The sequence below is a fragment of the Leptidea sinapis genome, chromosome 6, assembly GCF_905404315.1.
Source record: "Leptidea sinapis chromosome 6, ilLepSina1.1, whole genome shotgun sequence".
Taxonomy (NCBI): domain Eukaryota; kingdom Metazoa; phylum Arthropoda; class Insecta; order Lepidoptera; family Pieridae; genus Leptidea; species Leptidea sinapis.
This window is the reverse complement of record NC_066270.1, coordinates 73,047-86,728: the sequence shown is the minus strand read 5'-3', so window position 1 is coordinate 86,728 and position 13,682 is coordinate 73,047. Positions and strand designations below refer to the sequence as shown.

Sequence of the window (13,682 nt, the reverse complement as noted above, 5' to 3'; positions counted from 1 at the left end):
ATCAATTGAATTGAAATAAATAAACGAACGACCTATATTAAGAATGTGAAACAATATCTATAAGTAATGATATAAATACCTTCAAGGGGTAGGTATTCGATGTCGACCCACTCGATCACTGTGAACCTAGTCATAGCGATCATCTATTCACAAGAACTGATCGACGACCACTATCACTATCACTATCAACCATCACCACGCATACGACACCACCATCACACCGCACAACACCACACCACACCACACCACACCCACGCCGCGACATAAAAAACTCCACCCCGTCTGACCCAAATAATCATCGTCATCGACTGCCTCTCTCACGAACCACCCCCACCGCCACCCGCACCACGCCATTTTTTCTTCTTCTTCTCTCCCTCTCTCTCTCTCTCTCTCTGCAAATCCACTATTATTGCTATGCAGGATCTCTCTCAATCCTATGTAATCATGATCACCATTCCTTCATCCATTCTTCCCGCTCCGCCCGACTGCCCGACTCCTGCGATTCCGTCCGTCCGTCCGTCCCCAACCCGCCACACCCCACCCCACCTCACGTGCGAGTACAGCGGCGTGCCTATAAATATGAGTCGCGACTGCGAGCGTCGTTTTTACTGATTCGTGAGTCGTGACTGTGCTCGAACGAATATTATATTCGACAGTGCCGTGAGCTCCCCAGCCCCATGCTGCGCGGATAAACAACCGCCACATGGAGAAAAACCCAAAAGGCCCTCCTGAGGGCCAAAAAACGCCCGCCGCAAGCGCTCCGCTAGCGCCCCGCGCTCCGCAAGCGCCCCGCGCTCCACTAGCGCCCGCGACCGCGACCGTGACCGCGACCGTGACCGCGACCGTGACCGCGACCGTGACCGCGACCGTGACCGCGAACAGCGCGACTACTATGTCTGCGCCCGCCGCGTTCCGCACGCCTGCCGCGCCCGCGTCCGCGTCAACCACCGCCGCTCCCAGCGCGCCCTTCAGAGGCCGCGCCCCATCCGCGTCGCGCACCGAACGATCGCGCACAAGATCGCGCTCACGCTCATCCACCCCGGTCTCCACGTCCATCACCGCGACCAGCGCCACCACATTCACCAACAGCCGACCTTCATCGCCCATACTAGTGACGGACGATTCAATCGAGGCACCGAACACCTTCTGCCTGGACGACTCCCCGGTACCAGCCCATGTGAGCGTCGAAGCCAACATTATGTTGGTTACCGAAAATGTTTTCAGGTTACTGAAATCAGCTTTCGGCTCGGCGTCTCTAAACTTTGAGGCGGCCGAGGGGTTCGTCCTTGGCAAGGTGAAAGAGGCGACAAATCGCCTAAGAGAGGCGCCCGCGGTCAGCGTTGAAATGGTTTTTGAAACCATCAAAACGTTGGAGCCCCGCGGCGCTTCTCAGGTGCCCGAAGCCGCATCCGCTTCGCGCCGCCGTCGTCCCGACTCAAACAGTGATGACGAATTTACTTACAAGAGACGGTGTGACGTTCCCTCGCCACCGTCCTATATCAAAAGGGACCCGCGACTTCAGCGACTCGAGCCGCAGGCGGGGCCGTCCTCCCCGCCTGTGACCTACGCGCAAAGAGCAGCGGCTCCCGTAGGCCCCCCCACACCCGCGGCCCGCGCGCCGCGCATGGTACAAACGACCGCGACCGCGACTCCGACCGCAACGACGACGGTAACCGCGACCGCGACCGCGACGAAGCCTGCCGCCCGGAATAAGCTCCCTCCGCTCATTTGTGAAGACCTGCCCAACTGGACGCACCACTTCCGGGTCCTGAGGGAGAAGCTAGGCCGCCCGCCCAGCGCCCGACCCTTTGGCAAAGGGATCAGGTTCTCCCCCAGCGATGAAGGTGAGTACCGCCTCATTCAGAGGTACCTTACGGACCTGGAAAAGGTGGAGAAGATTTCCTGGTTCAGCTATTCATTGCCGGCAGACCGCACTCTTAAAGTAGCGGTCAGGGGACTGCCGGTGATGTCGGAACCAGCAGAAATCGAGGAGGCTCTGCGCTCGCTGGGGTACTGCCCGGAGTACTGCCGGCGAGTACAAGCTCGCAAAGGCCGTCCGGGGTGCATTTTCTTCGTCATTTTGAAGAAAACCCCCGGCCTCACCCCTGGCATCTACGAAGTAGACCAACTACTTAATATGACAGGGGTAAAGATCGAGCTGTGGCGCTCCAAAAAAGGTCCCGCCCAGTGCCACATGTGCCAAGAATTTAGGCACTCCTCGCATGGGTGCCATCGCAGACTGGCATGTGTGCGCTGCGGCGAGGAACACACTGCCAAGGAGTGCCCGCGCCCTCTCTCAGAGCCTCCAACATGCGCAAACTGCGGAGGCCCCCATCCGGCCAACAACTTTTCGTGCCCCGTCTTCAAACAGGAGGCACGAAACAAGAAGGCCGGCACAGTGGCGCGCACAACAAGCGCAAGGATAGCCGCCACGCATATAAATATAAACCAAACAGCAGTTGAACAGCCGCCGGAAGCCCCGACCCTTATGGCCCCTGCAAATATGCCCAAACCCCGACAGCCAGGGCCAAAGGGTCAAGCAAAGAAGAGGAGGCCAAAAACCAAGAAAAGCGCCCCGCTCGCGGCGCCAGAGAAGGCACCGACTGCGCCTAGAAAGGAAGGAGCCGATTCTGTACCCACCAACACAATGCCCGGGACAGCATTAACGATGGAGGCAATGCGCGCCTTTCTAGAGACTTTTGCACGAACGTTCCTCGGCGGAACGATACAATACAACGCAAATGGCTAGCCCGCTGAGGATCGTTCACTGGAACGCACGTGGCCTAAAGAAGAAGGCCACATTATTGAAGCATCTCCTCCGCGACCAAAAGATAGACATCGCACTCATCAGTGAAACACTGCTGGCGAGCGCGGACGCCTTTCGGGTCCCCGGCTTCGTCGTCTATAGGAAGGACGAAGTCGGCGAGTACGGCGTTTATCGGGGCCTCGCCGTGCTCGTGAGGAGGGGATTGCTTCACCTACCACTGCCACACTTGCATCTCTCCAGCTTTGACGCGCTGGGTGTTGAAACCAGAATCAACGGAAAAGACACCAGAATCTACGCAATATATCACCCGCCAAAACATCGACTAGACATAGAAGAAGTACGAGAGTTGCTTAACTCTCCGAAAGCAACTCTCGCGGCGGGTGATTGGAATTGCAAACACCCAGCGTGGAATTCAAGCCGGACAACAGCGGACGGACTTAGGCTATGGAGAGATGCCGTACTTCAAGGGTATGAGGTCTACGGCCCGGAGACTCCAACACACTATCCAGACTACTATGGCTACCAGCCGGATGTAATAGACTTCGCTGTGCTTAAGGGCCTCGACTGCCAGATGTCTCAGGAGGTGCTCATAGATGAGCTCCAATCGGACCACCTGCCAGTCTTGATCACACTAGAAAACGAATCCTCACGTACTCCACCACCACCACCACGCAAGGTGATAGACTGGCGGTGCTTCGCCGACATTATGGCGTCGACCACCCCGACGAGGAGGGCGGAGTCCAGTACCGACGTGGAGTCCCTCGCCGTGGATCTCACGGAGAGTACCCAGCGGGCGCTAGCCACCGCGACAAGAGAAAAGTCGTCTCACCGACTCCCAGAGCTGCCGGCCAAAATCCGGCGCCTCATTACCCACAAGAGAGAGCTGAGGCGCCGGTGGCAAGACACCAGGTATCCTCCGCTCAAGACCGAACTGAACAGGCTGGCAGCTCAGATAAAGAGGGAGTTGGATGAGGCAGCTGCAGAGAGCTGGGAGGAGCGGATTGACGGCGCAATGGATGACTGGGCATCATTGCACAGGCTGTGCCGTCAATTCACTAACACATCGCCCCCAGTAAGACCTCTGCAGCACGAAGATGGCTCGATGCGGTACGCTGCGGAGGACCGCGCCGACATCTTTGCCAAACACCTCGAACGCCAGTTCCAGCCGAACCCGACGGACGACACCGCTCATCTGACAGCAGTCGAGCAACACCTGGAGGAGTACTTCAGAACACCGATAGCTAGCGAAGAAGATGCGATGTTCTTCTCGCCCAACCAAGTCGCCAAAGCCATCAGGCGCACGAGGCCTAAAAAGGCCCCGGGCGTGGATGGCATTACAAACTCAGCACTGCGGCATCTGCCGCGGCAAACCATCGCGGCAATGACGCGGCTCTATAATGGCATCCTACGCACGGGGCACTTTCCGTCCATCTGGAAAGAGGGCCTCGTGATAGTGCTTCCAAAGCCCGGGAAGGACACGCTGCAGGCCGGAAGCTATCGGCCCATCACGCTGCTCCCCACCGCCTCCAAGGTGTTCGAAAAGCTCCTGCTGTCTCACATCACGCCACACATCCAACTGCGTGAAGAGCAATACGGTTTCCGCGCTGAACACAGCACAACGCTTCAGCTATCCAGAGTACTGCATCTCCTCACAGCAGCCCGGAATAAAAGGGAGAGTGCTGTTGCAGTATTTCTGGATATGGAGAAGGCGTTCGACTGTGTTTGGCACCAAGGACTGACTTACAAGCTCTCCCAGACTTCAGCTCCAAGACGACTGGTAAAGATAGTCGCCAGCTTTCTTGAAGATCGCCGATTCCGAGTGCGGATCGATCACCACATAACGCAACCGCACAAGATCTGCGCGGGCGTACCACAGGGCAGTTGCCTTTCTCCCTTGTTGTACGCCCTGTATACGAACGACATCCCACTCGGAGCTTCCACCACACTGGCGCTGTTTGCAGACGACGCGGCGTACATCACCACTTCCCTCACGTCGAAACACGCCGCGTTGAAGATGCAGCGCCAGCTGGATGAACTACCAGCCTGGCTGAAAAGCTGGCGACTCTCGGCAAATGCCAGGAAAACCCAGGCCATCTGCCTATACAGGCAGTCCATAAGCCTGCAAAAGCTGAAGTTCTGCGGAGAGGACATCCCGTGGTCTTCGATGGTCAAGTACCTCGGAGTCACGATAGATCGTCGCCTCAACATGACGCAGCACGTCGAAGACACTGTGACGAAGGCCAACGTCGCCGCAGCGCTCCTCCGTCCGGTGCTCTCCTCCAGCCTCCCTCTAAAGAACAAGGTGGGGGTCTACAAGACCTACATCCGATCCCGCCTCACGTACGCAGCACCAGCATGGTACGCGCTCGTGACAGGCGGCTCAAAAAAGCGTTTACAAATTACACAAAATAAGATTCTCCGCCGTGTCGCGGGCGCCCCATGGTACGTGAGGAACACCACGATCCAGAGGGTTTGGGAGTTGAGACCCTGGACGCCTTCATTAGGCGCCTCGCCGTCGCAATGTTCTCGCGAGCAGACGCGTCGGACTTCGCACATTTGCGGGACCTGGCGCCCTTGCACGCGAGGCCACCCGACGGCCGCCGCTTCCCGCGAGATCTTCTGTCGCGGGTCGAAGAAGAGGAGGAGTGACGACGTGCTCGTCCCACTGCCCGGCTGATCGCTTCATAGGGGCTTGATCGCTGGGCCACCTGGGGTGACGATCGCCACACCACCGGATATGACGCCGCGCCCAATTATCCTTATATTGGGCGCAAAAACCAAAAGATGACCGCATGGGGAGCATCCGCTCCCCTACCAATTCAGGAAGAAGATGACCGCAAAGGGGAGCATCCGCTCCCCCAACATCTCAAGAAGAGGATGGCCTCAAAGGGGTGCACCCGCACCCCCACCCGACGACCTGGGCATATTCATGCCCAGCGCCTGAATCCTGATTCAGGGGGCAAATTAGCCCCGAAAATCATGCCCCACGCGCCCTTCGGGCGCGCGTGAGATGACATCGTCGCGAGTGTCGTTTTTACTGATTCGTGAGTCGTGACTGTGCTCGAACGAATATTATATTCGTTCGTTCGTTCATTTCAGTTCATCAAATCTAATAAACAATGTCTGGTCGCGGCAAGGGCGGTAAAGTGAAGGGGAAGGCAAAGTCTCGTTCGAATCGCGCCGGACTCCAGTTTCCCGTCGGTCGTATACACAGACTACTGAGGAAGGGCAACTACGCGGAGCGCGTCGGTGCCGGCGCACCGGTCTACCTGGCCGCCGTGATGGAGTACCTCGCCGCCGAAGTGCTGGAATTGGCCGGCAACGCGGCCCGCGACAACAAGAAGACAAGAATCATACCGAGACAATTGCAGCTGGCGATACGCAATGACGAGGAGCTGAACAAGCTGCTATCGGGCGTGATAATCGCACAGGGAGGCGTGCTGCCCAACATTCAGGCGGTCCTTCTGCCTAAGAAGACCGAGAAGAAGGCCTAATGGCCCGAAACACGACGACCGCGACGCAATCACTATTCATCGGTCGCGATGGCTGATGATAAAAGGCCCTTATGAGGGCCACAAATATTTGTCAAACAAGCAATCATTATAAAAAATGAATTATTTCTACGTTTATTATATTGTCGTTATTATAATATTACCCTAGCTGTTGTAATAAAATCAAAAAAAAAAAAAAAAACACAAATATAATATGTAAGGAAGGTAGTACACCTATCTGTGTAGGTAATTAATAAAATTATATTTAAAAATAATTAATTACTTATTTATTTTAAAGTATCATTGTTGCTATAAAATATATAATATTGCCCAAGAGATAGGTGCAATATATTGAACTATTCATATAAATATATATATATTTATATATATGTATGTATGTAAATCACATATTTTTTTTTTTTATTATTCTAACGAACGTGAACGTTCCCCCCTCCCCTTTGCTCAATCAGTAAACTCGAGAGCGATTGGACGGCGGCCGAACCGGCTCACCGACTTTTAATACCACGTTGAAGTGACATGCACCCGGCGAATATGGGCTCGCTCGTACGTCAGGCAGGCAACGCGAGCACACGTGCCGCGTTATCTGTCCTCCTTCGAATATTTTTATTACCTGCGTTATCGCACTATCTGCTCAGGCCACCTGGGCTAGCTATTGTTATCGCGCGCTATTGTTCGGGACTCTTTGAGTCTCGCACCTGTTACGTTCCTTCGCGGAACGTAGCTTAGTGATTATAAGTGTTAATTACCCGGTTTTACGATCGTGTTAGTTAGCACCTGTGCTGTGTTTCGTGATTCTGCACGCTGTGTGTCTTCTCCGTGGGGGCCTGCACAGCGTACATCGGGGTTCCGGCCCAGCCAGTCTACATCCAGCAAAGCTAAGTCTTAGGCTTAATTATTATTATTAATTTCTTTTAATTTTTGTATATTTCATTATTATTAATAGTATTTTATTAATGTGCAAGTGGACAACAAAAGTATAGTTGTCCACTTTATCATTATATTCCCCCTCTGCCTGACTCGGGCAGCGGGGGTTGTCACCCGCTTAACTTATAATAACAACCATGGCTTCACCAATGGTTCCCGACGAGGGCTTCTTCAGCGCTCTCTTAGATAGATTATTCACGGAGAAGATCGCTCCGTTAATGAAGGAATCTATAAATGAGACAGTGGATGCCGCTATTAAAGCGAAATCCAAAAAATACGAATCGACAACTGACGTTTCGAGTTCCGACGGGGAATCCGAAATGGAGATAGGCAATGCGTCCGACGCAAGCTCCGTGGCCTCGGTCAAACCGAGGAAAGTGATCACCCGATCAGCCCGTCCGCCTGTCCTTCAGGCGTACTTTGACTCGCAGGCGACCCCTAAGGTCCCCGCGGTCAGTCCTGACCGCACGGTAGCCCCTCAGGCTTCCAGTGCTTCACCGGCCCGGCCGGAAACCGCTCTACCGTCGAGAGCGGAGAGTGTCGCGTCGGATGCTGACGGCTTCATCACCGTCAGTCGCAAGAAGAAGCGCGGTCGTGAATCGCCTTCTCTGGATAGCACACCCGCGAAGAAAGCCGCGGCCACGACTGGCTCCGCTCCCGCGTCCGCGCCCGCGCCCGCTAAAGCCCGCGTACCGCCTCCGACCAAGCGCCCGCCTCCTATTTTTATAGGGGACCGAGGCCGATGGTTAACCGTCAAAAACAGGATCCCGAAGACGCTCTCCTTCCAGGCGAGGGCGTACCAATCTCTAATCAAACTAGAGACCAGAGAGGTAGCGGACCACCGCGCCCTGACATCTCTTCTTAGAGAGCTGAGTGTGGGTTTCCACACGTACGCCCTGCCTGAGGAGAAGCGTCTGAGGGTCGTTATTAGAAACGTCCCCAAAGAGCTAGACGAGGCCGACATTCTGTCGGACCTCAAAGAACAGGGTTACCCTGCACACGAGGTGCACCGTATGCGCGGAACCAACAATAAACAACCATTTAACATGGTTCTCGTAGTCCTCGACCTCACGCAAGAGGGAAAGGAAATCTTCAACATAAAATCGGTTTGTTCCCTTCAGGGCATCCGTACCGAAGCTCCTCGCAACCGCGGGGGGCCCGGTCAGTGCCACAGATGCCAACTATACGGGCACTCGGCACGAAATTGCGAACACACCCCGAGGTGTGTGAAGTGCCTCGGGAAACACGGCACGCCAGAGTGCCCTCGACCAGCGCAATGCGCGGAGCCCCCGGCCTGCGTCTTGTGCGGGGAGAAGGGGCACCCCGCGAGCTATCGCGGGTGTCCCAAGGCACCCAAACACAAGCGTCACCCAGGGCGCCGCCAGCCGCAAGGCAGAGCAGAGAAGGTGGAGTTCACTCCAACCTTCAAACCTGCGCCGCCTCCGAAGGTAAACGCCTGGGCGAGGTCTCCTCCGGCTGCCAACGCTGCCACAGAGGCCACTCTCGCGGCCCCCGCGCCCCTCCGGCCTCCGCTAGCGTCCCGCCCGGCGGCGTCGGTCCCGCGACCGAGGCCACCGGCGCCCGCGTCCGCGGCAACAGGTAGCAAAGGCGGCAGCACCTTTGCGTTCATGTTCGAACTGTCAGAGATGTTCGACATTGACGAAATAACAGCCCTGGCCAGCAGGCTCGATGCTGTCCGGGAAGACCCGCCGTCGCTCCTGCAAGTTATGGCAGACAACGGCAAAATATTCCGTGCCCTCACCGATATAGGGCTTAAGTATAAAAACAACATTCGCGATGCCTAATTACGTAAGCGGACGGGTAAAACCACATACGCTCCGTATAGCGTATTTTAACGCCCAAGGCCTTAAGCCTCAACTAGACTTGGTGAAGGAGTTCGCTCACGAACATCAATTAGACCTATTCTTAGTGCAAGAGACATTTTTAAAACCACGTATACGCGATCCGCGTATCGCTAATTATAACTAAGTTGGGAATGATCGCACCACCCGTATGGGCGGCACCCTCATTTATTTTAAAAGGTCTCTACACTGTATACCTATAGATCCTCCAGTCCTCACTAACATCGAGGCCTCTGCCATCCGGGTCAGTATGGCGAATCACCAGCAGATCACTGTTATTTCAGCTTATCTTCCGCCGAACAAACAAATATTAGACACAGATATAGAAGCATTACTCGGCCACGGGGCCGCAGTCATAGTGGGCGGCGATCTTAACGCCAAACACTCTAGCTGGAACAGTAGAGCCACAAACAGAAACGGAATTTTATTAGACTCTCTCACAGACACGCGGAACTTTTCAGTAATAGCACCCGACGAACCAACACGTTATCCGGATAACGTCGCGCACCGACCCGACATTCTAGACGTTGCGTTACTTAAAAACGTAACGCTCAATATAAATTCAATCGAGGTTCTTCACGAATTAGAGTCAGACCACCGGCCCGTCGTCCTAAATCTAGGCCCACCGGTTAACTTTCAACCACCGACGAAAACAGTGATCGACTGGCAACGGCTGGAAAAGGATCTCGAGTCTATCAAGTCCGACGACCTTGACCGTATACCGGACGTCATCGACTCGGTCGACACGGCTCACAGTGCTATCTCTCATGTGACGTCACACATACAGAGTAGGATCAAGGCCTGCTCCAGGCAGGTTCCGACGATGCAACCGCATCGCCTAAACCTGCCTCCAGAGGTCAGGAACTTACTCACACAGAAGCACAGAGCCACTAGACTCTACGACAGGTATCCGTCGGTCGAGAATAGGCGCCACCTCCGCTACCTACAGCGGGTGGTACGGGAACGTATCGCGGAACTCCGCGGCGAACGTTGGGACCGCTTGCTCGGCAACCTTAAGCCATCACATGTGGCTTTCTGGAAGCTGCCTCGCGCGTTCAAACAGGAGCCGCCCACTGTCATGCCTCCTTTGGACAGACCGGGACTGCAGCCGGCGCTCGATGACGATGAGAAGGCTGAATGCCTCGCCGATAGTCTCGAGAGTCAGTGCTCTCCAAATGCAGCAGCCGACCCGACACACGTTGACGAAGTTGATCGTGAAGTTGAACGTCGCTCCGCTCTGAGCCCTTCAGGCGACGTAATAAAACCCACCTCTTACGAAGAGGTGAAACTAATCATTAAGGAGCTTCACTCCAAGAAGGCCCCGGGGCCCGACACTATAAACAATAGGGTTCTTAAAATCCTACCCTCGACCCTTATTACTTTATAGGTTACCATTTTTAATATTCTATTGTCTAACAGCGCGTTCCCCGAACAATGGAAGGATTCCATTGTTATCGGTATCCCAAAACCCAATAAACCTAAAGCTAATCCGAGTAGCTATAGGCCTATTAGTTTAATTAACTCGATCGGGAAACTTTACGAAAGATTAATTCTCGCGCGTCTTAATCATTACATCGCGGAGCTTAACCTGATACCCGACATACAGTTCGGATTCAGAACCGCTCACTCGTGTCCCCAGCAGGCTCACCGACTCACCGAGTACATTCTCATACGGCGCCAATTTCACGCTACCACGGCAGCCGTGTTTTTCGATGTCGCGAAGGCCTTCGACAAGGTATGGCACAACGGCTTAGTATTCAAGCTGTATCAACTGGGAGTGCCAGACAGGCTCGTGCGCATCATTCGAGCCTACCTTACCGATCGCTCCTTCCGATATCGAGTAGAGGGCACCCTATCCTCACCCAGACCCATCAGGTCTGGCGTGCCACAGGGCTCGGTCCTCTCTCCCACTCTTTTCTCGCTCTTCACGAGCGACATTCCCAAGTTTCCGAGTGTCCAGCTCGCTCAGTACGCTGACGACACGGCACTCTACTTCGGCTCCAACCGCTCAACCTTGAGCAAGAACATTAAAGTGCTTCAAGCCGCCGTCGATGAACTAGGCAACTGGTTCAGAAAATGGCGGATTGAAGTGAACCCCACCAAGAGTGCAGCGGTACTCTTCGGTAACGCGAATAGCATCCGCGCTAAAAAACAACCGACTGACGTTATTAAACTGTATGAAACACCCATACCGTGGGTGAAGGATTACAAATACTTAGGAGTCACGTTCAACAGCAATATGAACTTCAAGAAACATATTGATACGGTATGCAATAGAGCCAGATTTGTCCTCAGTCGCCTTTATCCACTTGTGTGTGGGCGAAGCAAACTTCCGCTCAAACACAAAGTGACGCTGTACAAAACCATCGTACGGCCCATACTGTCATACGCAAGCGTCGTTTTCGCGCACACCCGACCGAGCTACTTACGTCGTTTGCAAGTAGTTCAAAATAAATTCACGCGCATGGCAACCGGAGCCCCGTGGTTCATCCGAAACGTTGACCTTCACCGCGACCTAGAGCTTCCGACAATAGCTCAACACTTTAAAGAGATCTCGCGACGCTTCTTTGACAAGGCGCCTAACCATCCCAACATCTTGGTTAGGAAGGCATGCGGGTACACCCCCCTTCACCATAGTCTCAACCCAATAAGACGTCCCAGACACGTAACGGTAGACCCGGATGACGACATCACCATCGCGAACGCGACACCCACACAAACACCGACACAGACACGCACACACCGCCTTCGCAGGCGTAGGCGCGGTCAACCACCGCAAACCACTGGCACTCGTCACTCTGACGATGGCCAGCGGCCCGCACCCTAGATACATCACACATTGTTTTGATACCCGACGAGACGTTAGTCCTCGTCCTGTAATCGCTTCACTACACTCACTCACACACGGACTGACTGACGGACTGACATACACGACTTACACAATCACAAACACACTCCACAAACAGACACAAACACAAACATACATGCACACAAACATTAACACTACTTACACACATACATGCAATCATAAACACATACATACACACTTACATACATTACACAAAACATCACCACACTCGCCGGCGAGTGTGCTCTTATCACCTTTTCATCTTTCATCTTCATTTCATCTTCATTTTCATTCTCTCTCCTTCCCACAAGCACACAGCCGGTCTGAGGTTCGAGTCTCCTTAGGAGACGCCCCGCGACTGTTGTTGCGTAGTCTTTGCGGCCTCCACGGCCCACGTCCTACTTCGCTGTGAAAGCCAGGGCTGCTAACAGCACAGAGGAGGTTTTAGTCGGTATGGGGTGTCCGCTTACGCGGACACTCGAGTCCGACATATTACGCCCCGTTCCGGGGCGTAAATACGTAACAGTATTTCCTCCTCTCAAAAAAAAAAAAAAAAAACTCATCCCGCGCATCTCGCGACCTATTTTTAAATACGGTAATGCTAAATGGGACACTTATAAAAAACAGATTAACGAAGCCCTCCCCTCCCCCGGCTCCTTAAAATTACACCGACCCGAATTAGTGGACAACGCCATACAAACACTGACTGACGCTATAATCAAAGCCCGTAACGCGAACATCCCGACGTTCACACCGAAACAAACAAACAAACTTCCACACGACATAACAAGACTTATCAAACTAAAAAACCAATACCGACATCACGCACAGAGACTCCATACGCGTCGGTTTAACACGATTATTAATTCACTTCAAAACCAAATATCTTTTAAAATAAAATCTCTCACTTCCAACGAATGGAACAAAAAGCTCGAATCGCTTGACACCCGCGACAATTCCCTCTGGCAGTTCGCGAGACGCCTCAAAAACGTACACACCCCTCTACCCTGCTTCAGCACCCCCTCGGGCCCCGCCCGGTCGGACGCTGAAAAGGCCGAGGCCCTAGGTACACACTTCGAGCGACAGCATAGACTCACCGTGGATCTGAGCGACCCCGACACCGAACGCGAGGTGTCGCGGTCTCTAGACCACCTTTACAAAATAAACGGACCGACCGCACCTACGCCAGTTGTACCTCGCGAAGTCAAATTAATTCTAAAAACCTGTAAACCGCGAAAAGCCCCCGGGCACGACGACATACAGAACATACTTCTAAAACACCTCCCGTCAAAAGCAATAGACACCCTAGTTAATATATTTAATGCGTGCCTTCGTCTTACCTATTTTCCCTCGTCCTGGAAAATAGCAGTAATCACCGCGATACACAAACCGGGAAAAGATCCCACCTCCCCCGCGAACTACAGACCAATTAGTTTACTTTGCACACAAAGTAAAATATTAGAAATTTTAATTAATAATAGAATAAACTCACTTATAGAATCAAACCTACCTGACGAACAATTCGGTTTCCGAAGGTCACACGCGACTACTCACCAACTGGCGCGCGTAGTCGAACATATTATAACACACCAATTTAACTTGAGACACCAGACTGGTATGGTTCTACTCGACCTTGAGAAAGCCTTCGATACCGTCTGGCATGATGCCTTAGTTCACAAATTATTCGAAGCACAAGTCCCCTTTGAATATTGTAGAATAATAAAATCATTCCTTACGAATAGATTTCTTAGAGTTAGAGTCAAAAATAG

The 13,682-nt window shown here is 53.4% G+C and overlaps 1 protein-coding gene across 1 annotated transcript; it reads left to right on the top strand.

The window, feature by feature from the left end:
- Positions 1-5,821: 5,821 nt before the first annotated feature.
- Positions 5,822-6,506, top strand: LOC126964906 (histone H2A-like). The gene has a single exon (XM_050808222.1). It carries the CDS (start codon positions 5,887-5,889, stop codon positions 6,259-6,261), a length of 375 nt encoding a protein of 124 aa, XP_050664179.1. The 5' UTR covers positions 5,822-5,886; the 3' UTR covers positions 6,262-6,506.
- The last annotated feature ends 7,176 nt before the right edge of the window (positions 6,507-13,682 follow it).

Excerpts from the sequence above, each read along its gene's own strand:
- LOC126964906 (XM_050808222.1), top strand. The coding sequence starts at position 5,887 with ATGTCTGGTCGCGGCAAGGGCGGTAAAGTGAAGGGGAAGGCAAAGTCT.